A 23,739-nucleotide genomic window follows, 5' to 3' on the forward strand; every position below is an offset into this window, starting at 1 on the left:
CTCAATTGGCCTGCTAGCAGGTTAATAATAGACAGCGCTGATTTGCTACAAACTCACATAGTCTCACACATAAGGAGAATCATCTAGGTTTCAGAAAAGAAAGTTCTGTCTATTCTAACATTAATTTGAACTGATTGGTGATGATACAACTTAAAATTTTTAAATTTAAGCCTGAAATTCACAGTGACTTTTTCTAATAGCATATACATAGTATAAAAAAATTTGAGGATGAGCGTTTAAGATATAGTGAAATTCAATTAATTTTAGCTGAGTTTGAGAATCCTCACCACCTCCCACATAAAGTGATAAAATATGAAGACAGGCATTTAATATCACAGACATGATTATTATTATTGAGCAAAAAACCATCACCACCAGTTTTCCTCAAATGTTCCTCAGTACTTCTGAATTTACAAGAAAGTAGACTGGTTTAGTTTTCCTCTCAAAGGTGAAAATTTTCTTGATTTTCTTTATTGAGTAAAAGAAAAAGTTAAAGACTGAAAATTACAGCCCACCTATGTTTAATCATTAATAAAGATCTCTTTGGTGAACTTAGTCCTGATTTTGGAGTTTGGAATCTGACCTTTCCTCAAAGATAAACATTACTGTAGCAGGTTCTAAGAAGGGTTATTCCCTCACTGCCATAAGAAGAGTCCACTTCTCAGTGACTCCTTGCTAGGAACTGGATGCGTTAGAGGGTGGTTAGTCAATATGATTCTTCTTGCTGTGCTTTTTCTCTGCTTTATTTCCTCATATTCAGCTTCTGTTAAAGGTAAGTTTGTATTGCCTTTTGCTAAACTTTAATTTTAATTGTTGTGGGAAAATTGCGTGTGTCTCTAGTGAAAAAGTTTCCAACTAAACCATCGTCAAAACCGTGTATATGAAGTGTTTGTGAAGGCATGACTGGGTTAGAATGAAAACCAAATTTAAATTCCTCCATACATTAAAAAAAAATGGACGTTCCTTTTAGTTACAGTCCCTCAGACTAGTGTGCTTCCTGCTTCATTTTCTCATTCATGGTCTATTTTTAAAAGGGAGAAAAAAGATGCCGGTTATTGTTACCTGCTGCTATTGGTCACTCACTGAATGCAACTCCTTCATTTGAATTGTAAAACAGGATAAAAAAAACAGCTCTTAAATTTCCTTCTAGTTGCTTAGCAATGTGACATCAAGAAGATTTAGACCCAATGAAAAAAGCATTTGATTTGCTAAAGAATTATGAATGAAATGGTAAAACATGTATTTAATTCCATTACTATTTAAAAGTGATGGAATCATCATAGTTGGTGAATGACAGAAAATAAAACTATAGGTTTAAGAAAGAAGATTTATTATCTTTGGAAAAATAGTGTTGCTAGCTAAATGTTTCACCAGTAAAATTATCGCTTTTTAGAGTTTCTTAAAAGAGTGCACTATGAAAGCCAATCGATCAAACAGATAACTTAGCATGATAAGGTCCAATTTTAGTAATGGTGTACTCTAAGTAATCGATATAAAACAATTCATTTGTAAACTTCTAAAAGTCTTTTTGAATAACTGTGACCTTTGATCATAAAGTGAAGTTTTTCTCAAGATTTTTTGCATGGAAAATTTTCACATGAGGGAAAAAGACAATCTTGGTTATTGGAACAATAAATGGAGGTTTAAAATTGTATTATTTCACCTAAGTAAATGGCACTTTAGGTTCTCAAACTAAAGACAGTATTTTTTTTTTTTAACCAGTTTCTAAATTGTTTAGTATTTAAAGATATAGTCCCTACTTGGATGAAAAAACATTTTAATGAGAACAAAGTAAAGGTTTATAAATTATAGCTGACTGAGAATTATTATATAGAAAGCTTACCGTTTTGTTATCTGTCAAATAAACTGTTGTATATTTGAAATATGAGTGATTTGTACACCATAATATCAAACCAATACTGTGATTATTTTGAGAAAAATATTTGAAATGTAGTAGTTAATGTAGGTTTCTCTTTTTTCCCACCCTACAAATGAGAAAATTGGATAACTTGATATTTTCAACTACATGCACTTAGAAAGATTTAAAGATACACACTTGCACTTGCACTCACACCAATGACATACAGGTTTAGAAGATGACAGATAGCTACAGTATGTTGTGTACAAGCTCAGTGGTAAATCCAGATGTTTACAACCCGAAGCTTATGCAATTTAGGGGCCATCTTTGAGAAAAGATTACAAAATATCTTACTTTTGTGAATATCATTGAAAAAAAGATATGGCATATGCCCACATTGCTAGGGCCCCTTCTAAACCTTGAAATGAGCCTGGGCAAGTGAGGGCCCCAAAGCTTAAGTGTCATTAGCTTCACAGTACAAGCTGTTTATACCAAATGTCATAAATAAAAAGTATAGGACTTGACAACTCTCTCTCTACTTAGATGCGATAACCTTTTGTATTATAATACCATGATGTAATTATAGATTCCTTGCCCTCTGTAATAATCGACATTTAACAAACAAACTACTTGTAAAAAGTTTACTTCAAAATCAGGCCATTATAAATTTGGGGATCCCGTGTATCACCTCAAAACTCATCTAAAATTTAATTGTCAATGCAATTTCTTAGAAAATTTTTGTTTTGGATGGATTTTGAGTGCAGGTTGGACTATGAAAAGAATGGAGGAGATTAGGAATAGTACAGAAGAGGTTCTATTTAGAAGAGATATGAGTGCGAACATTCTAAAGACTCAAGTATTCCCTGCTTTTTCTGAATTGTATTTTATGATGATGGATCTATTCTCATGGCCTTTTTAGGGTTTTCTTTATAGTAATTTTATTTTTGATAATCCACACTTAAAATTTCCATTTAATTTGTCACCTCTAAACTTGAACTGTTTCTTCACTTCCACTCTTTCTCTCAGTCCCTGGCCCTGCCCATATTTTTCAGTTCATTCATATTAATCATCTTTTTTTTTTTTACATCCCTTATCCTTTATCCTACTCTTTTACTTCCAGCCTTATTGTTTTTTGTTGGAATCCTAAATTTAATTACGTATTATTCTTATCATTGTTACATGTTTTTTCAAACTTCACTTTTAATTTATCTTTGTCTTCTTGCTTAAGCCAATTAACTGTGCTATTGTACTCATCTAAGTTTGATAAATTAGTATTTTAAGATGTTTCTTAAATGGTTGGAAACTAAGAGTTTGTTGCTTTTCAGTCACTTAAAAATTCTGGATGCACTTGAAAGGGCACATTGAAGAGGTACTTACTCCTTTTTCGGTTAAAATTGATCTCTCTTCTGCTTTTCTCTAATATCTACTTCAAAAAATATCATTCTGCCTACTCTAAAGAGTAACACCCTGAGAAAGAAAGTCAACAATGTCAATAGAACATGCCCCCATTGTCCATTGTTGCCAGATCTCTCAACACATAAACAAAGAAATATTTATCAAACAGGAAAGGATAGCAGGAAAAACACTACAGCATAATCCACTTATTTGAACCACTTTAGGCTTTATCTCCTGTTGAAAGTAGTAACAAAAAGTTTTAGGAGAACAAGGCTCATTCTTTCTTGTACTCTATCACTTGCAAGTCAATTAAAAACTGATCTACTCTTTTCACATTCTTATGACTACTAGTAAAGTGAAAGTAAGAAAAAAATGATCAACATGATAGTTTGGAAAGCTTTGAAATTTGAGAGTGTACCTTCCTACAAACTTTTCATAGTTATTTTAATCAGAAGACACACTTGTGTAGTCCACAAAATTTGGACCTCAATAAATTTAAATGTCAGATTCTGCATTATATCTGCTATGTTGAGTTGAACACAAAGTCAGCTTTTATCAGCTGTCACATAATGCTTACCTTTTAGAATTACTATGAGGATTAGTTAAGAGAAGATGTATTTCCTTTATGCCTTGCGTGGAATTTGATAGGTGTCATTAAAAAAAGGCCTCTCTAGCCAAAATATCTTTCCTGGCTAGAAGGCCAATTTTTGAACCTGTAGCAGTGTCCCCAGTTAAAATGTGGAAGAGATAGAGGTAGAGAAAGCTAGAGGGAGTCACAGACTTCATCTCCTTCAAGGTTTTTCCTGACTTTTTCTGCCTTCTATATCTCATATCTGAAGTTCTACCTGACTTTGTGCTCAGACATAGTCTGTTTTTTTCTGTGTCTATGCACTTGGATACCTACTCCCACACTTTGTCAGATTATGTAATTTCACTACACATCTCACTCAGAATCAAATTCTAAGTCTATACAAAGGTCCCGCCAAGTCTTCATGCCATTCATAAGAACCTATTTGACCTTATCTCCTTCTGCTGTGTCTTTCACTTAATTTCAGCCTCTTTGGCCTCCCTGCTGTTCCTCCATTACACCTTCATGAACTCTCCTCAGGGCCTTTGAATCTGTTATTTCCTCTGTGGAGAGGATGTAGGGATAGTAGTGTGGGGATGAGAGGAAGGGAATGCTCTTCCCACAGATATAAATGTGGCTAGCCTAAAGCCTTTGTCCAGAATATTACCTTTTCACAAAGGTCTTTATCCCCAATCCCTTTTCTGTTTCATTTTTCTTCATATATTTATATAATTTATAAGTATATATAAGCTTATTGCCCATCTCCTCCTCATTCAAATATAAACTCCACAAAGGTAGACATTTTGTCTGCTCATTAACTGGTATAGCCCCTGAGCCTAGAAAGGTGCCAACCACCTAGTGGGTGCTCAATACATCTCTATTGAATGAATGGATGAGTGAATGAATGAATGAATGAATGAATGTATTCCCTGCTCACATCTTAGGAATGGAAACATGTTCAACCTAAAGATTTAGATGTGTATAGTATAGGTTAGAGCATGATCTCTAGAGCTTGACAGCCTGGGTTCACATTCTGATTCCACTACTATCTGAATGATCTTAGATAAAATGTATAATTTCCGTGTCTCTCGATTTCCTTATCTATGAAATGAGATTAATAATGGTACCCATCCCTTTAGGTTTTGGGGAGGATTAAATAAGGAAATGCACATAAAGCATTTAGTTTACTAGAGACACTGTGTTATGACCATTTTTCCTCAGGGCAGTAGGTGCCATAGTAGGTAATGGAGACAATAGATGGTAAAGATTTTTCAAAGTTTTTCTTAATTTTTTGTCTTTGCAAAGTAGTTTTACTCCCTTTCTCAGCTTCGTCACTTCTAGCTCAGTCATCTCAACCTCTTTTCCTGACCTTCTGCTCATATGCATATTTCCTGAAGGGGGAAAAATGTTATAGTTCTCTGTTATAATTAACTAGGCAATGCAATCTCATTAGCACTAAGGAAAAATGTATACTGAAAATTTTTTTTTACTACCTCCTGAGGGCTATAGGTAGAAAATATATTTTAAAAAGTTTGTATGACCATGAACTTCAAGTCATCTCTAGGAAATTCTTTGAATTAAGTCAAATCGAATTGAAAAGTGTGTGAACTATTCCATATATAATTTTTTTGGCTCGCAATACTGACTTTTATACTATTGACATTAAATTGCCCTGCCATATTAAAGCCTTTGTTAAAATTTTATGTAATGAAACATTTTATTTAGAAACAGCTGATTTAAATTTACATATGTATAGCCTTGAAATGTACTTTTGTACTAAAACTTTACTAATTAAATTAACAGAGTAAGTTACATTGGAGGGATATTTTTGAAATATTCAAAATATATGATTTAAGGAACTGCCTTTTAATCTCTAAAATTACTTTGGAATGATCCATTGCATTTAAATGATATGTTAATTACAAATGATTTTTATTAATTTTACAAAGCAATTCTAGGCTGAACCTCTTCTCAAAATCATATTCATTATACCATAATAAAGCTGGGGTAGGGGGAAGAAATAATATACTTAAAGGCAATAAAATGTTTCTTTAAAGAATATTTTGTAGTTCAACCAGAACACTATTTAGATAATCTGATTATTGATTAGGGATACAAACTAATGTTTCCAGAATAGAAGCTTATTTGTTTGTTTTTGTTGTTGCTCAAGCCAATTATTTTAGCACTTGGAGAAGTAGAAGCATATTTTATTTAGCAAATATTTATTCAGCTCCCACTGGGCATCATTGAGCTGGATGAGGAATGCATTGATGGCAAGATAACATAGTCCCTGGCCTTTTGTATGCCTTACAACTAAGACTTCACTTGTGTCATATTTTTATGTAGGTCACACAACTGGTCTCTCATTAAATAATGACCGACTGTACAAACTCACATACTCCACTGAAGTTTTTCTTAATCGGGGCAAAGAAAAACTTCAAGACAGTGTGGGTTACCGAATTTCATCCAATGTGGAAGTCGTCCTACTGTGGAGAAATCCTGATGGTGATGATGACCAACTGATCCAAATCACGGTGGGCGTTTTCTAACCAGAAATGCAAACATTAGATGTCAGCAAAGTCTCTGAGAAGTATACCATTCAACAGCACTCGTTTTGTATTCTTGGTTATATGTTCATTTAGTTTGTTATCTATCACAAAAATAAGTAGATCTATAGTCTTGAAGTTTTTGCTAAAGTGATCTGATCTTTCCAAATTGTTGAAACAGGCAAAAGAAGGCATATCCTGGTGAGTAACTGGAATATGATGTCCAGTTCTATATGTCATATTAATAGGCACATTTGCTAGAATCTCTTTGAAATGTTCTGGGTGTGAGGAGCCTAGAATCCATGTCATGTGAAAAATGATTAAGGCCACTCTAGCTGAAAGAAGATATAAATTGAGACCTCCCAATTTTCTTGAGTTCCTTAAAATAAAAGGTGAAATCGCCAGTGAAGGAGTAAACTTTTTCTGTATTCTTCCTCAGGAAAGAACCAGGTGTTCCTCTACATGGCAATATTTGGTCAGTAATGATGCTTTAGATTTATGGATTGAGAAAGAAAGTCAAATTGGATGGTTTTTGTGGCCTCTTCCAGGTTTACTTTATAGTGTTTCATGTTTGTTTTTGAAGGATCTAAAAGCAATAGATTTCTTTAGTAAAGTTGTTTGTTCTTCTACATGTTAGTGTGAAACAGGTATACAGGACCAAAATTTGCTCCACTGTAACTGAGAAGTAGTTGCGGTTATACTTTATAATGAGGTGTCATTGAAATACATTTATCAAGTGATCCTTGCTTTTTTGGATGTCTCTAACAGGTGTTGTGTTTTCCAAGTTGAATCAAAATTTTATTTTCCACCTCTCTGAGCCATTTATCAATAGAACAGTATTCTGCAAAAAACATTATGTATCTGCAAAAAACATTATGAATTCTGCAGTATTCTGCAAAAAACATTATGAATCAGACTGTTCATCTTTAATTTTATATATACAGATAAAGTACAATGAGGCAGGATTTCTTTCAAACAAATTGTATGGAAAGTGAATATTATCAGGCAGATAGCAACAGCTATTTTCTACTCACAATTATTATAAACCTGAAGTCACAGATTCCTTTATCAGTATTTCAGCCTAATTCAGAAACCTAATTGTTGAATACCTTTTCCATTCTTTTAAAGTTAATGGCTAGATCCCATGAATTATGAATTGAAAAAACAGCAGACGAAATTATGGCTAACACTGTTTATTGCTTTACCATTTTTTTTTCTAAGAAACTCTGATGGAAACAGATATAGACAGTTTTTCTAATAGGTTTCTTTCCTCAATTCCAGATAAAGGATGTAAATGTTGAAAATGTGAATCCGAAGAGAGGAGAGAAGAGCATTTTCAAAGGAAAAAATCCATCCAAAATTATAAGAAAAAAAAATTTACAGGCTTTACAAAGACCTGTACTCCTTCATCTAATCCATGGAAAGGTAAAAGTAACTTTTTTCTCCAACTTCATATTTTTCTTTTCTTCAGGAGCTCTTATTTTTAGGTGATCATGGTATCACTACTTTTTTGGTAAATGGAATTTTTTCAAGAACTAATAAACAGAGGTCGCAAATTAAATGTTTCAGAAGTGAATCAAGGCATTGAATTCACATATTTTCTAACTATTTATGTTCCTTATTTTAATGAAAATCTTTATAGTACTTGTTTATTGTTGAGAGGAATTATTAAAAGGTTTATTTTTTATTAAATTAGGAAGGGTTACAAAGATATTGTAATGTAAACGTTCATCACAGATGATTGGATAAATTCAGGAAAGTAGACGAATTATGAGAATGAAATTATCTAACGTAGATAAGTGATATTAACTTGTTATGAGAATATCAATATCTGGCTAAAGTACAAAGTTGAAGCTTTTGAAAGGATATGGCATTTTTAAAGTAGAGTTGATTTTTTAAAAAAGCATTTAGATATTATTTTAAAACTATGACTTTGAAAATCATTTTATATATTAAAGTAATGAATAAACACAGTAATATCCATTTGCGAATTTGCTCAGAAATTCCTATAAGTGCATTTCTTATGGTTGGATTCTAGTCTATTAAAATAGTCTTAATGTGTTTGGAATTGAGAAGCAATTGTGATCAGTGAATTATTTGGCATTATATATGTGGATTTATTAAAATCCACATATTGATATGAATAAAAATGCATTAGTAAAGGTGAATTTTAGGAACTAAAATAGAAATTTTAGAAACTAAAGTAGAAAAACAGAAAGGGACCCTTATAGTTAAAATTCCACGTCTCAAATTTCTCTAGATTCAAAATAAAAGTGAAAACAAATAGTTTAAAATATAAATTTCAGACATGTAACATATTTCTCATCATGATGCATATTTTTATGTAAAGTACTAAAAGAAGGATTATTGCGTAGTCACCTCTCCTACAACCAAATATGAAATTACCATCTCAAGAATGCTCCTCTTCCTTCTCCACTTGTCAAAATACTTACCATACTTCAGGTGTTGCTCACAGGCCTTTTCTTCTATGAAGTTCACACATTTCTAGAAATAGCTAGCCCTCTTTATAACCCTCTTAGCATTTTGTAGCTCACTCATAGCCTTATCATTTTCCTTTTGGTCATTTGTGTTCGTTGTTAGGTTATTGGTTTCAGTAGAGAAAATTCCCATTCCTTTTTATAGTCCAGCCCTCCACTCACCATCATGCCCTTCCACTCTCTTTGTCCCCAAAGCACCCAGAACTATATCTTGCACCGACTGATTTGGTGTTGGAAGCCTTTTCCAACATTCTCTCATATTCCTGTGGACTTATTTCTATCTAAACATTTATCACAGTGTATTATAATCTTCTCTTTATTTGTCTGCCATCCACATTCAGAGTAAGCTTCTAATGAGCATCAGTGGTGTCTTTATCTCTATACATTCAGTGCCTTGCTCACTGTGTGAGCACAATAAATGTTTATAAACTAAAGGAATGAACAAATAAGGTTATATGTTAAAATGAGTTAGACTTTGAGAAAGGCTTTGCTTATTGTTTGCTTAATAATAACTAAATGGACTGAGTACTCAATGCCTGCATTGACTGAAAGCATTACATGAATTATCTCTTTTATCTTCAGGATAGGCCTAGGAAGCAGGTGTCGCTTAATCATCCTCTTGTGATAGATGTTGAAACAAAAGTTAAGAGAAGTAAAGAAATTGCCTAGGGTCTTACAACTGGCAAGTGGTAGAATTGGGATTTAAAACAGAGTCTAAATTCAGGGTCTTTGCTGGAAACCATTGTTATACTGTCTTCTATCTGGAAAGCATTTGGAAAAATATCACTTCAGTTGACTTTCAGCATGCCTATTTCATTCTTCACCATATCCATGAACTCATTTGATTTTCATATGTCACAACTTTGTGAACAACACGACATATTGCTATTTTCTCTGGTTTTCCAACGTGGCAAAATACTTGAGCCCATAAAATATTAATTGCATTTGTAGTTTTAATGACAACCAGTCATTTTACAGCCTCTTAGATATCAGTTGAGTACAAAGTCTGTTACACACGGACAACAAAAGATTCAGTGTCCTCACTGTTCAAAGGCTGGGATGGAGCTGCCACATCATTATTTCAGTGACTCCAACAATTCTAAAGGAGCTATGACTTGTGATGGTTTACTGTAGCCTCAGGTTAAAGTACATTGTGCTACCTTTCAATTACACGATAGAGTTCTTGGAAAAACATGACCCTGAAGACTAAAAAACTATGTGGACTTTTCAGCCACATCACCCTTAGAAAAGATCATTATTGAAACCCTCACTTCAGCTTATTATGAGAGAAATTATGAAAGGAAAGATTGAACTTCTGATTGACAATTTTCTTAAAGAGTATTTTCTACTCTAGGCTCAAACCGAGTTTTATTCCCTGAAATTTCTGTGATTTCAGGTATGCTCATCAGCATGTATTTTTTCTTTCCTAAGCCCCTTGTTTTAAGCCCCCATATTTACATTATAAAAGAGAGTCCATTAAAATACTTAGATACATCTTTTTTCCATGTTCGCTCATCTCCCCTAGATAAGTGTTTGGGCATGACTCTAATTTTGTCTACAAATCATAAATGAAGTTGGAAACATAACAGATTTCTGGTTAAGTTGATTAACACTGACAAGCAAAAGATGCTTCAAGTTACACCCTGGGATGCTTTCTTGGCCTGAAATGCTAATCCAGTTAACTGGATAATTACTAGATTTCCATTTTTGGCTTTCATTGTCGGTATTGATAAAATTAACCACGTGGCTGCTGAGTTGGCCCTTTGTTTTGTGTTGTTTCTAGGCATTGATTTGCTCTGTCAGTCTGGCAGTATGGTTTCTGTACATACACTGAACCTTCAAAAGAAATGTGACACCTTAAAAATCTAATTCTTCATATATTTCTTTACTTGTCTGTTTTTTAATGCACTGTTTCCCAGCTATGCTCTGACTTAAATACATACCAAAAACATATTGAAAAGGTATAACTCTAGCTAAGTAAATGAAATAAAATGACTAATCTCCGTTTGCTGGAATCCGTTTTGTTCATTTTTGCAGTTTGGCCAGTTAATGGAATTTTGCTTTCTGTTAATCTTAAAGAATGTATAAATTAAGGGAATCTATAGCAGCATTTTTTCCCTAAGGAAAAAATATGAATAATCCCTACTGGTTCCAAGGGGAAACTGACCTTCCAAATTTGGCCAGAAGAGGCCCTTCGTCTCCTTTCCACAATCTACCCATCTCTCTCTGTTTGTTTCCTCAGGTTAAAGGCTTAGTTTGTAACTAGGTTGTGCCACTGCTGCTCTCCAGAAGCTCTAGGGACTGTGAATTTAGTTAAGAGTCCTGTGCTCTCAGATGTTCAGAGCTCATTTTGAACTGAAAGAAGAAATCAGTTTTATGGCTTGAATGTAATAAAACTTACTCAGTTCTTGTTGTGAAATAATAAATTTAAGATTACTATTGTGACAGCCATATAGATGGAACCACAAAGTTCTGACTTAATTATTATTTTTTTAATTACCGAAAGTCTGCTCAATTCTAACAGCTTTGGCAGTTAGCTAATCTGGATACCAGTGCTGTATTCACTTTCGATCTCAGTGGTCTGCACTAAGGGGACAGAATTTAGGCCCCAAAGGCAGCAGTCATACAAAGGAAAAAGAGACTTGTCCAGTTTTCTGGTTCTGGGGAAATAATAAAAACTAATAGAAAGAATGAAAAAGAAATTCTCTGTATGTCTCACAGTTTACGTTGTTTAGCCTGCCAGGAAAAAAAAAAAATCCCCAACCCCATTTTCTTACAGACCTAACTGTAAAGACCAAAACTTGATCTATGGAAGTGGACCAGAAAAAAATAGATGAGCACTTAGCCTTATGCATAGTCCAAAGATTAAATCTGAGAACTGGGTACTTGAAATTTTAGGTAAAACTTTATAAATAGTTCAGGCACATTTTGTAGCCTAGAAGGAAAGTGAGAATACCGAAGATAGTACAAGTAGTTTTCTCATTTAATGGTTCCCCTTGCTTTTTTAAGTATTTAAGACTCAGGCCAAAATAGTCACGGACCAGAGGCATGTAAGCATCACCACCAAGTGAGGCCTTCTGAATGTATCTGGGCTCAAGTCATCTAGTTATGAATTTCAGATAGTCATGATATCTTGAGATAGCATACTCCCAAATATTCGAAAAGGAAGTACACTGTAATGCCTAAAAAGTAAGAAGACCCAGTTTACAAAATAGAACATCAGAAACTCAGCCTCGGATCTGAGAAATTGCCAGTGATTTGTTTGAGAATATGATACCACGAATTTTCAGACGCTGAGGTCACTATTTCAGTTCCCTCTTAACCTGGACAAACACAATTCCAACATTTATAGGTTTGTCCAATGTAATGACTGAAATTGATTGCAGGCCGGATAAAGTACCTAGTAAATCTGTCACTAGGCAGAGTATGTGTAGGAAATAAAAATAGGGATTTGAGGCACTCGTTTGGATAATTCAGGAAAAACATCTTTTTCTGAGGTACAAAATTTCATGTAGGCTGAATCATTCAGATTGATATTAATTGAATTCATTGCACAATTAATAAAATTTCTGTTTTACTTGAGAAGTCATGGTTGGCTTTAAAGAAAAATAGAAAGGCATTCAGGATATTTCTGGTAGAAGTGCTCAGCTATAATTACCATAGATCTTGGGAAGTTGTACAGGGAAGCTCTGTCTGTCCGTCCCCTATTTCTAAGTCATGTGTTGTGTTTGAAGTTAATACAGGGTGAAAACGATAGACTGCTTTTCAGAAAATGCTCCCTGTATTTTTGTCCTTGTTTCTTAAATATGAGCTAAATTATCAGAATGGTATGAGACATTGTTATCACTACCGTACCTATAATATCAAGGATGAAATGAAACTAACATAAGCCATTTACTATTGCAGTCTAATTGCAGTCACTTTCCTCATTCCAGCCTCTTTTTCCTGCCTTCTAAAGGGAAGCTCAGAGTAGTGCCTGGAGCAGGCTATGCAATGGTAGCAGTCTCAACCTAAAACCTTCCAATCTTCTACATCTTTGTCTACTGAACACCAGCATGAACGCTCTGAGGGCCATAGAAAGTCCCTCCTGTGGAATTTTGTCCGTAGGAGTTACAGCCATGTTTGGGCCCTTATCATAGCCCTTGGTGGCTGTGCTATCTCAGTAGTCTCAAGAATGTTGATTGCCTTTCTCTTCCAAAAACTTATTTCTTTGCTGTTATTTTTAAATTTGGTTAGTTTTTATTTCAAGCAGTTATAGGTAGAGAAACATGTTGACATATTCAAAGAGAATGTTCCTGAATTTTCTTCTCTTCCTTGAGTAATCCTTGCTTTCACAGAAATCCCAGCCTGTTTCTTTTCTTCCTTATATTATGCCCATCATGTTCAGAGCCTTCATTATCAGTCTCCTGAAATATCATATTCTGATGGTCTAGTTTCTTAGAAATTTAGATAGCTTCTTATCACAACAAAAGGTATCCCAGCTTTGAAATAATAGATTTCTTTCTCCCAAAATTCATAGGGGCAATAATCTGATCTTTCCTGCCACTTATTCAACCAAATATGATGTGATCTATTTTTGCTCCATTTATGTCTGTTCTTTTTTCCCCCTAGGTCAAAAACTTCTACTCATATGAAAATGAGCCAGCGGCCATAGAAAATCTTAAGAGAGGCCTCGCCAGCCTATTTCAGATGCAGTTAAGCTCTGGAACCACCAATGAGGTACTTAGTAATATTATTAAAAATCCAAAGTCTTATTTGTCAATAGAGTTGTCAAAATTATTTGTATAGATTTCTATTTGTAGAAATTCAGTTAAAAAGTTACTACTACAGTAATGCTCAGAAAAGGTGGGTGGAGTAGTAAAATCTCATTTACATATGAAAATACTATTTATACCAATGCGTACTCAAATACTGGGTAAAGAGAATTTGACTTAGCTTTACTAAGGAGACCTATTGATAGAGATGCAGAAAATCTTGGGGAGTGTTCCAGTGGCTTCACTGTGTATCACTAGCCCAATGGAGTGCTTATTAAAAATATAGATTCTCAGGATTCACTGCAAAGATTCTGATTCAATATACTAGGGAGGACCTAATCATCTCTATTTTAACAGTTCTCTCAGATAATTTGAATGAGTTTTCAGTTTAGGGACCCACTGGTCTACACCAACCCCTTTTCTTTTTACAGACAAAGAAACTGGGATTAAATTAGGGAAGTTCAGTGGCTCCCTCAGTACTACACCTGGAATCAAAGGCAGAGCTGAGTCTAAGTTTCTTAGTCTGAATTTAGATAGCCCAGGAGTGAGTGAGAAAATCTGATACAAGGGCTGGGCCAAGGGAATGTTAGTTAGCTTGCTAGAGTGGAGGCTGGGTGTGGTGCTGGCAGAGGCCCATAGAAAGGCTGAGGTAGCTAAACAGAGTCCATATTGGGGTACACTTGCTTACACTCAATTTGTTGATGTGACGTAATGAGTTGAATTAATCCAACAGCTTTTTAAAGATTTATAATCATACTCAGCTAGTCAAAGTGCATGAGCGTGCACATACACACACACAGCCTAGATATAGCATTAAAAGTCAACTCCTTTTGCCACATAATTACCCATTTACCAGAAGTTTTGATTATGACCAGGCCATTGGTTCGATTATTCTTATTAGACATTAGAGAGAAGTAGGAAATCTTTTATTATTCCTTGGGCAATAAGAAGGCACTGGTAAGACTCAACCAAAGAGGATGGAAAAGAATCCACATGCTGCAGGCATCAATGAGTTAATCCTGTCTTCCTATTTTGTCAGCCTGGACAAAAAGAAGGCCTCCCATGATATATTAAGAGCCTCAATTTTTAAGCCATTTTCCACTGGAATTCTAGTGGTCCATGTGAGAATCCCCAAAATTATATTTTTTACTTTTATTTTTAGGTAGATATCTCCGGGGATTGTAAAGTGACCTACCAGGCTCATCAAGACAAAGTGACCAAAATTAAGGCCTTGGATTCATGCAAAATAGTAAGGTCTGGATTTACAACACCAAATCAGGTATGATTAATATCATTTTCTTTGAAGCATCCAAATAATTATTTTGTAGAGATTAGTTTAAATAATAGAAGAATAAGGTAAAGATATTTTTGAGAAACATTTATCATTTGTAGTTTAGGGTATAGTTTCACATCATATCAAATGATTAGATTTATTTTAATGTGCTATAGGGTTAAATGATGGGGGATGGTGTAAAGGGGAAGCTCCTTTGAAGATTAAAAGATAGTTTGATATTTGACTTAATTTAAAGATAGAAAGCTGATCGCATGTTACAACTACACTTATTTATTTATTTATTTATTTATTTGTTTGTTTGTTTAGGTCTTTGGTGTCACTTTGAAAGCCACCTCTGTCACTACCTATAAAATAGAAGACAGCTTTGTTATAGCTGTGCTCTCAGAAGAGACACATGCTTTTGGGGTGAATTTTCTACGAAACATTGCAGGCAAAATAGTATCAAAGTAAGACAATGCTGAAATTTTAATTTTTTTTATTCCTACATATTATATTTGATTTTTAAATATATATAGTTCTTCCTCATTTGACTGTGAGCTGCTTGAAAACAGTGACTATATCTTGTTCATCTTTTATTTTTCATATTATGTACAATAATAGTGGCATATATTAAATACTTAGTGTTTTTTAATCAAATTTCATTAAAAATTGTTATTGAATAGAATTTAAATTTTAAAAAGACGATCAATTTGATTCATTCTGGTTTATTTTCTAATTTTTCTGTCAAACGTTTTCAATATTATGGTTAAAAGTTGTGGCATTTTCATGTTCTCTTCATGAGACTTTTTTGCTTTTGTTTTTGTTGTTAAGAAACACATACAAATTTTCATAGTAAATGCTTTGACAGATTTTTGATATGATTATAGTGCTTACATATTTGAGCTTGATATTTCAATTTGAAAAAGTTCTCTGATCAGAATAGTTCTCACAGGCTTAATAACTGGAATTTCAAATCTAATAATATGTGTTATTTTCAGATTTTAATTTAGAAGAACATCTTCTAGCATTAAATGTTTTATATCTTATGCCATTGTTTTGCAAACGTTTCCTCTGAAGTAATCATTATGTCGGAGGTGAAATGATGCAAAATCTCGGGAGAAGTGCCTCAAACCGTAAATTCTTGAAATTTTATCGAAGTCTCATCTGGAGTAGAATTTCGTATTGTACTATTTTTTTCATATATTTTATATAAATTAATATTTTTAATTATTTATCAAGTTTATTAGGTTTCCATTGCTCTTTAACAAACCATGCTAAATTTAGTGGTGTAAATAGCATTCCTTTCATAATTCTGGGGCTTGCCTTGGCCCACTAGGCATGCCTTGCTTGATGTCTATTATGCAGTTGCAGATAGTCACTGACCAGAGCTGATTCAAAGGTTCCGCCCTCATTTCTCTGGTGTCTGAGTTGAGAAGACGCCAACTACTGAGGCTCTTCATGTCTCTCTCTTTATCCCCATATGGCCTCTCAACATGGCAGCTTCAGGTAGCCAGATTTCTAACATGGCCATTCAAGTCTCCAAAGGTACACGTGCTTGAAAACACATGTACCCTTTCTTTTATGACTTAGCCTTAGAGGTCACATAGTGTCACTTCTGCCATTCGTTAGTTAGGACAGTCACAGAGTCCTGCCTGGGCTTAAGGAAAGGAATGTAGACTCTACTTGCTGGTGGGAGAGAGGCAAGTCTCTGAAAGAGCATATTAGACAAAAATATCATTGAGGCCATTTTTGGAAAATAAGATTTCCTAATTGTCTTAGTGAGTGACATGTGGTTGTATTAGAGATATCATTTTCAGAAAGCTGGGCTAAATTTAAAAAAAGATGACATTACATACCTTGTTCAGCATCCAGCCAAATTTTCTTTTCTGTATTCTCTCATCATTATATTTTGAAAATCTAGACTCAAATTTTCAATCTTTAAATAAAATTGTTGCTCCAGAAAGATATCATAAATTACCTTGAGGTTTCCGTTACTGCTGGAGATATAGCTTGAAACACATACAAAGACTAACACAACTTGAGTAAATTATTATCTTGTTTGCCAAAGAAATGGCAATTAGTAACTTTTTCACTCAACGGAATGCTGCTAATGTGATATTTCTCTTCCTTGGTTATACAGACAGAAATTAGAGCTGAAGACAACTGAAGCAGGCCCAAGACTGATGTCTGGAAAGCAAGTTGCAGCCATAATTAAAGCAGTTGATTCAAAGTACAAAGCTCTTTCCATCGTGGGGCAGGTCTTCCAGAGCGAGTGTAAAGGATGCCCTTCTGTATGTGTGAACAACTGCGTTGTGTGGCCAAATATGGGAATAATCGTGGCTTAAAATTCTGCTCTCTTTCTCTCTCCAAAGGAAGATTCAGTTAATTCTGTGAAGAAAGTTAACTATTAGCCATCACCGAGTTACGACAGTAGCCTAAAATATACACTCGAGAGGATGCATGACACGATAATGAACAAATAATTACCATCTATTCATCTCAGACCAAAAATGTTGTGACTTAAGGACAGCTTCTTAAAAGTAGTACCTAGAATGCAGGGAGACAATGGCCTAATGAAATGAGCAGGAAATATACTATCAAGAGTATGGGCAGAGGTCTGAATCCTGAAAGTTCTGCCACTTAATAGCAATATGTCCTCGGGTGAAATGTATCATTGAGCTCAGTGTTCTGAGTATTTCAGTGAGGACTCAAAAAGGATACCAAGCTCTCTGCCTAAAGTAGGGAACACTTCCTTACCACATCCCAATCTTTCCTACAATTGTAGCCAGAAATGAGATAGCATGTCCCCTAAAGCAAAGGGTAGATCATCTTATAACATTTTTAATCCAACAAAGAGAAATTTCACTTTTGGCCTGAATCCGTTTTGATGTGTGACCACAGAAATGACTTCGGTGTCCAGCATTTACTAATAATTAACCCCTGTCAGGAGAGCAGACCCTTGGCTTCATGCTCAGTTTGTAACTACCAGGAAGGTGCTCTTCCCTTGGGTATTATTAGTGTTCAGAAAAGTGGAATCATTGAGAATGCAATAATTTGCTTAAAGTACAAGGCACTAATTCCATACTAGTTTCTCAAATATACTAAAACTGAATTAAGGGAAAACCAAAATGAAACATAAAATTATCACTCTCAAATTTTGTTTTTCCTTTTATTATTTATTTTTCTTCTATATATTATTTAATGTTCCAGTTAATTTTCTAATGTCATATGACATGGAAATTATTTAGGAAAGTGACTAACGAAACCAATCATCTTTTCTTATATTGCGAACTATAACAGATATATATAGATATATTAAGTAGAATAGTATTTAGATAAAGGTAATTTTCACATGCACTATTGTTTTGCTACTATAGTTTTAAAAATGGTAAATAGTTTTAATTAATGACACCATTTGGTTTTGAAATAAGTTAAAAAACTTATTTTTCATAGTTTGCCACTTTTCCCCTGGTTGTAAAGAATTTATTAAATCCCGTTATTGACCTCCAACTCTTTGACTATGGGATAATCAGCATGCTACCAGGTTTTAAATTCTACTTAATATATACTATTCTACTTAATATAGATATATATAGATATATTAAGTAGAATAGTATTTAGATAAAGGTAATTTATCTAAATACAGTTCAGACCTTGGCAATAGTAAAACATGGTATTTCATACAAACAATAAAATAGAGAGATAGATTAGGGAGGTCAAATTATTACGAAAGTTGATTTTTAGTGAGGTCCCAGTACATATGAAACCTACCACAATTCTTCAGCAGTTCTAATTTTATTCCCTCCAAAATATCCTGCTGTTAATGAAAATCCTGCATAATTTCACTATGGTAGTCAAAGCTTGGCCTCAGATATAATTTCCTTGGTGTAACCATAAAATAACCTATACGCCTAGAAGCCCAAGGTCTTTTGAGCTAAATACTAATAGACAAAATGGTCCTACTACAGAAGAGTCATACACAAGGTCAGCAGGCTTCTGTTTTTGCCTCTGAGAGGCACAGGAGTGTGATATGGGCAGGTGGTGATCAAGTATATTGAGGTAAGACACCAAAAGTTTCTTTTGCCTGTCAGATACAAGGAAAAAATTATTTCTGGAGAGAGCATTCCTTGTAATTGTGGATGTTCAGCATTATAAATGGGGTATGAGCCTGCAGCTGTTTTGCAGCTCTCGGAGCACTGGCAGTCCATCAGAAAACACCTGCTGCCTGACAACCTCTCCAAGGCTGAGGCCACCAGGAGCTTCCTGGTCTTTATTCACCACCTCAGGACTGCAGAGAAAGAAGAGATCCTCCAAATCTTAAAGGCTGAAAACAAGGAAATTCTGTAAGTGCCTTGAACATTCTGTGAGGTTGTCTATAGGAAAGCATTTTGGTTATTTTTTTCGAGCAAGAAAGACCTTTTTTTTTTTTTTTACCAACTGCTCCTCCTCCAAATCAATTATTTTGTTGTCTCGCATTTTTATTGAACAGTTATACTGCAATGCAGTAATTTAATGATGACTTGGCCAGAAATGCAATAAAAAGTTTTCAGCAGTGTCTCAGAATGAACATTTTTTGAGCATTTATGAGTTTAAATAGGGTCTAGATTGGTGTACAGACAGAGGAGGGCAGGGCTTTATTATAATACAATGATACATGTGATGTCTCACTGTTTTAGAAAATGTATTCCAAGAGCTATTAATTTATACTTGAAAAGATTTCAGAGGTGATTATAAAAACAAAAAAAGTGTATGATTTTTTTTTCAATTGAAAAATGAGCTTCTATTAAAGATCCAGTGATCCTCCCCATCAAAGCCTTGTTTTACATAGAAAAGTGAGAACTGAGATAAATAGCCAAAAGAATCTAGAGAAAAGAAATATGTACACCATTTGGATATTTGATGAAAGAGTGATTTATTTTGCATGCATAATTAATAGAGTTGACTTAATTCTCAAATTTACTTTGTAAATACAAGCGTTTTTGGTCTGTAATACAGAAATTTATCTATAAATACAAATTCAGCTATATGATACTAATTATTCTAATTGATGAGGTAGAACATGACTCAATTAATTTGACATTGAAAACTAGCCATTAACATAATCAAAAATGGAAATTGGCCACACACACACACACACATACACAGAGCAGCTGTAGTTACTGATTTCAAAGTACTCAGTTACCCAAAGAGAAGAGAATTCAGCACTTTTCTTCTGAGAAGTCTGTTTATTCTTGATTGTATATGTTATTTACATGCCTTGAGGACATTAAAAAATTGAAAAAAATTAAAAAATGACTAAAAATAACTATTTAAACATGAAGTTAAAAGATATACAAAATCATAAATTTTCAGACTCTATTTTAATTATAGAACTTTAAAACATATCCATTGGTAGGGTGACTTGTCTTTATATCAAAGATGAAAATACTAACAAGAAAAATGCAAAAACTAGCTATAATTTAGAATAGGGATTACACTAACCTTATTTGTATCCTAAAAATCTTAAGGCAGCAATAGTTTGGATGACTTCATTATTTATTTTCTAAGTCAGATTATTTACACAATATTGTACCATATCATATATAACATATATATAGCACAGTGTAGAAGAAAAGATATGAGGATGAACTGAAATCAAAAGACCTAGTTTTAAATTCTGACCCATCAGTGTATATAGCCTTCAAGCAAGTCATTTACATTTGGCCTCTCTGAGCCTCACTTTCAACATCTGTAAAATACAGAGAATAATTCCTTTTATTTATTGTACGAAAGGCAGGGTAGTAGAATGTAACATTTCCCAGAATGTTTGTGGTGTGTATGCTGTAATGTGTAGAATATTAACAATTATGGCAAGAGGAAACTGAGCAACTGAGTTTGCAAAACACTGGATAAAACCAAGCCAAATAGTTCTCTCTGCAGCTGAAATTTTTAACATCTTTAATATGATAATTTGTGTATAAATTTCCTTAAGCATTTTCTAAACTTACATGACCTTAAAATTACCTTTTCTTAAAGCATTTTGTAGGACTAGCGTTGTATGGAAAACACTTTGGGAAATATTGATGTAATTGAAAGACCGTAGACTCCAGAGTCAGAAAAACCTGAGTTCCAATCCTAGCTATACTCTTATCAGCTATGGGACCTTGAACAAATGATGACTCGATATCTTTGAGTCTGTTTCCTCATATGTAAGGGGGGATATTAGTATTTAGCTGACAAAGATGTTTAGTGAGGTGATCATATTAATAATGCATATATTTATATAGCATTTATAATGTGCCAAACACTATTCTCACTGTTTTACATACATTATGTAATTTAATCCTCTCACTAAGTCTAAAGTAACTACTATTTTTAGCCCCATGTTACAGATGAAGAAATTAAAGCAAAGAGAGGTTGCAAACCTAAAATTTCTAGCGCAGAGCTTCTATAATAGACACTTAAGTATCTCTCAGCTTCTGCTTCATTCACGGGGTTTTTGTTAGGATCAAAATTACATAGTATAAGTATATCTTTTTTAAGTATAAAGCAGTAAATGTATGGTATATTTATGTGGATGTGGAATAAAATATTTACATACATAATATGTTCATTAGTATGAAAATTAGTTTCAGAAGTTTTAGCATCCCAGACTCAACCAACCAAAGATTCTTGATGAGTAGAATATGTAACTAGAACTTTCCTGTAGGAGTTCTGCTCTGCTCACACGTAATCGTGTGGTTGAACATATTATTTTTTTTTTTTTTAAAAAGAACAAAAACTCTCCCTTGGATATAAATTAATGTTAAGAGAATTTTCCATCTTTCCATTAAATAATACTGCCCTAGTTAAGCATTGTATTTGCATATATTTGCAAAGCTAATTAGAAAAAGAGAATCAATTTTTGGAACCATAGTTTTTGCATTACTTATACAGAAAGGAATTTGAATCTAATTTATCATTTTATTTATATAATTTTTACTTACAAATCTCCAAATTATATTTGGCTTATGGTAATATATTAAAATTGGTTTGTATATTCTGAGTACACATTGAATGAGAGAAGTTTGAAATTAAACGAGGGGAGGATCTTTTTGAGAAAGTCATTCTTTTTTTGTTGTTCACACAAAAATGATTTCACCTCTTTAGAGAACTCAAACCAATGTAGAATCTGTAAATGGTAGAGATTTTAAATAATTCCTTAAGGACCCTAAATATTTCTATCCATTATTATGCCTTTTTTGTAGACCTCAGCTGGTGGATGCTGTCACCTCTGCTCAGACCCCAGACTCATTAGATGCTATTTTGGACTTTTTGGATTTCAAAAGTGACAGTAGCATTATCCTCCAGGAGAGGTTTCTCTATGCCTGTGGATTTGCCTCCCATCCCAATGAAGAACTCCTGAGAGCCCTCATTGTAAGTTGAATGGACACTGGGAATGTAAAGGCTCTCAGCTGCTGAAAAGCTCTTAAGAATCTAGTAATTAGAAGTTGTTCATATCAGAATGCAGGCAGAACTAGAGCATTCCCATTATTCATATTCAAATTATATTGAACTATTTTCTATCCATTAATCATTAACTCTTCAGTAAATAGTCTTTGCAATTCCTCTAAATAACATAAACTCTACTCTGTGGAAATTTAAAGATTGTGTTCACCTATCATATAATGTGATGTTGGATAAAATTTCAGAGGGAAAAGTCTTGGTTATGCTTCAAAATTTGATTTTAAAAGATTTGTTTTGACTTCAAAAATCTTCATGGTATGTAATACACAATATGTTGAAAAGATACAATTCTTTCAATATTTAAAAATTTATGTTGGAAACACAAACTAGACTTCTCTAGGGTCCAAGATATTTTCTGAGTACATTAGTCCACTTATAATTTAGTCAAATAGTTCATAATCTTTTTGGAAAGAAAATGGGCCTATTTGAGAATCTGATAAAAGCAATGAAGCCCCTTTTTACCCATCCATAAAATTTTACAGACTATTTTTTTTTTGGTTCACTGACCCAGTGAATTCAATCCATAAACCTCTAAGGGTTCTTACTTATGTTAAGAATATCTAGAAAGGGGATATTCTATTAACTGTTTATTTCAGAGTTATATAGTGAATTTGTAAGTGTCTCCAAAGCAAAATTCTGAGTTTGGAGTCTAGGAACATAACAACAATTTTCTCAGGCATTGATTATTTCTTAACTAAAAATGTCCCTTGGAAATGTTTAAATGTTTTGTTAACCTATTTTCTCCCTGTTTGGCTAATAGAGTAAGTTCAAAGGTTCCTTTGCAAGCAATGACATCAGAGAAACTGTTATGATTGTCATTGGGGCCCTCGTCAGGAAGCTGTGTCAGAATGAAGGCTGCAAACTCAAAGTAAGTGTGATCCACCCTCATGTACTATATATAGAGTTGCAGATCATCCTATTTAACACTCACCATGCTGCCTACCACTGGCACTCCTAATCCCCCTTATCCTACTCTACTTTCCCTATTTGCATAGCCATTATTGCCATCCAACATACTTTATAATTCAGTTATTTATTATATTTTTTGTTTACTTCTGTCTCCCAATAACATGTAAGCTCCATCAAGTATTGGATCTTTCTTTGTTCAACACCAATTGCTTAAAATGGTGCCTGGTATATAGATAATGTTCAATTAATATTTGGTAAAAGTGAATAGTCCATTAATCCCCCATCAACATATACTTATTGAGTGCCCATTATGTATTCAGTTTGAATGGTATGTATGGTATAGTTCTTGCTCTGAGAAAAATACTAGACTCTAGAGCTACCTCCTAGAGCAGAACTTTATCTATAGTAATTGTGGTTTTCAGTTTTGAGTTCTGATGGTAGGAATTATTTACT

At 33.8% G+C, this 23,739-nt stretch overlaps 1 protein-coding gene across 1 annotated transcript in view; it reads left to right on the forward strand.

Annotated features, from left to right (window-relative positions):
* Window positions 1-637: 637 nt before the first annotated feature.
* Window positions 638-23,739, forward strand: part of MTTP (microsomal triglyceride transfer protein) — a 44,425-nt gene continuing 21,323 nt past the window's right edge. Inside the window, exons 1-10 of the mRNA XM_006918864.2 lie at window positions 638-772; window positions 6,168-6,355; window positions 7,649-7,792; window positions 13,477-13,584; window positions 14,782-14,898; window positions 15,220-15,359; window positions 17,033-17,183; window positions 19,078-19,235; window positions 22,119-22,287; window positions 23,138-23,245. Of these exons, the coding sequence (XP_006918926.1) occupies window positions 712-772; window positions 6,168-6,355; window positions 7,649-7,792; window positions 13,477-13,584; window positions 14,782-14,898; window positions 15,220-15,359; window positions 17,033-17,183; window positions 19,078-19,235; window positions 22,119-22,287; window positions 23,138-23,245 (1,344 nt within the window). The 5' untranslated portion in view covers window positions 638-711. The remainder of the gene's footprint in view (window positions 773-6,167; window positions 6,356-7,648; window positions 7,793-13,476; window positions 13,585-14,781; window positions 14,899-15,219; window positions 15,360-17,032; window positions 17,184-19,077; window positions 19,236-22,118; window positions 22,288-23,137; window positions 23,246-23,739) is intronic.

This window comes from Pteropus alecto, unplaced genomic scaffold (genome assembly GCF_000325575.1).
Source record: "Pteropus alecto unplaced genomic scaffold, ASM32557v1 scaffold5, whole genome shotgun sequence".
In the NCBI taxonomy this organism is placed as follows: domain Eukaryota; kingdom Metazoa; phylum Chordata; class Mammalia; order Chiroptera; family Pteropodidae; genus Pteropus; species Pteropus alecto.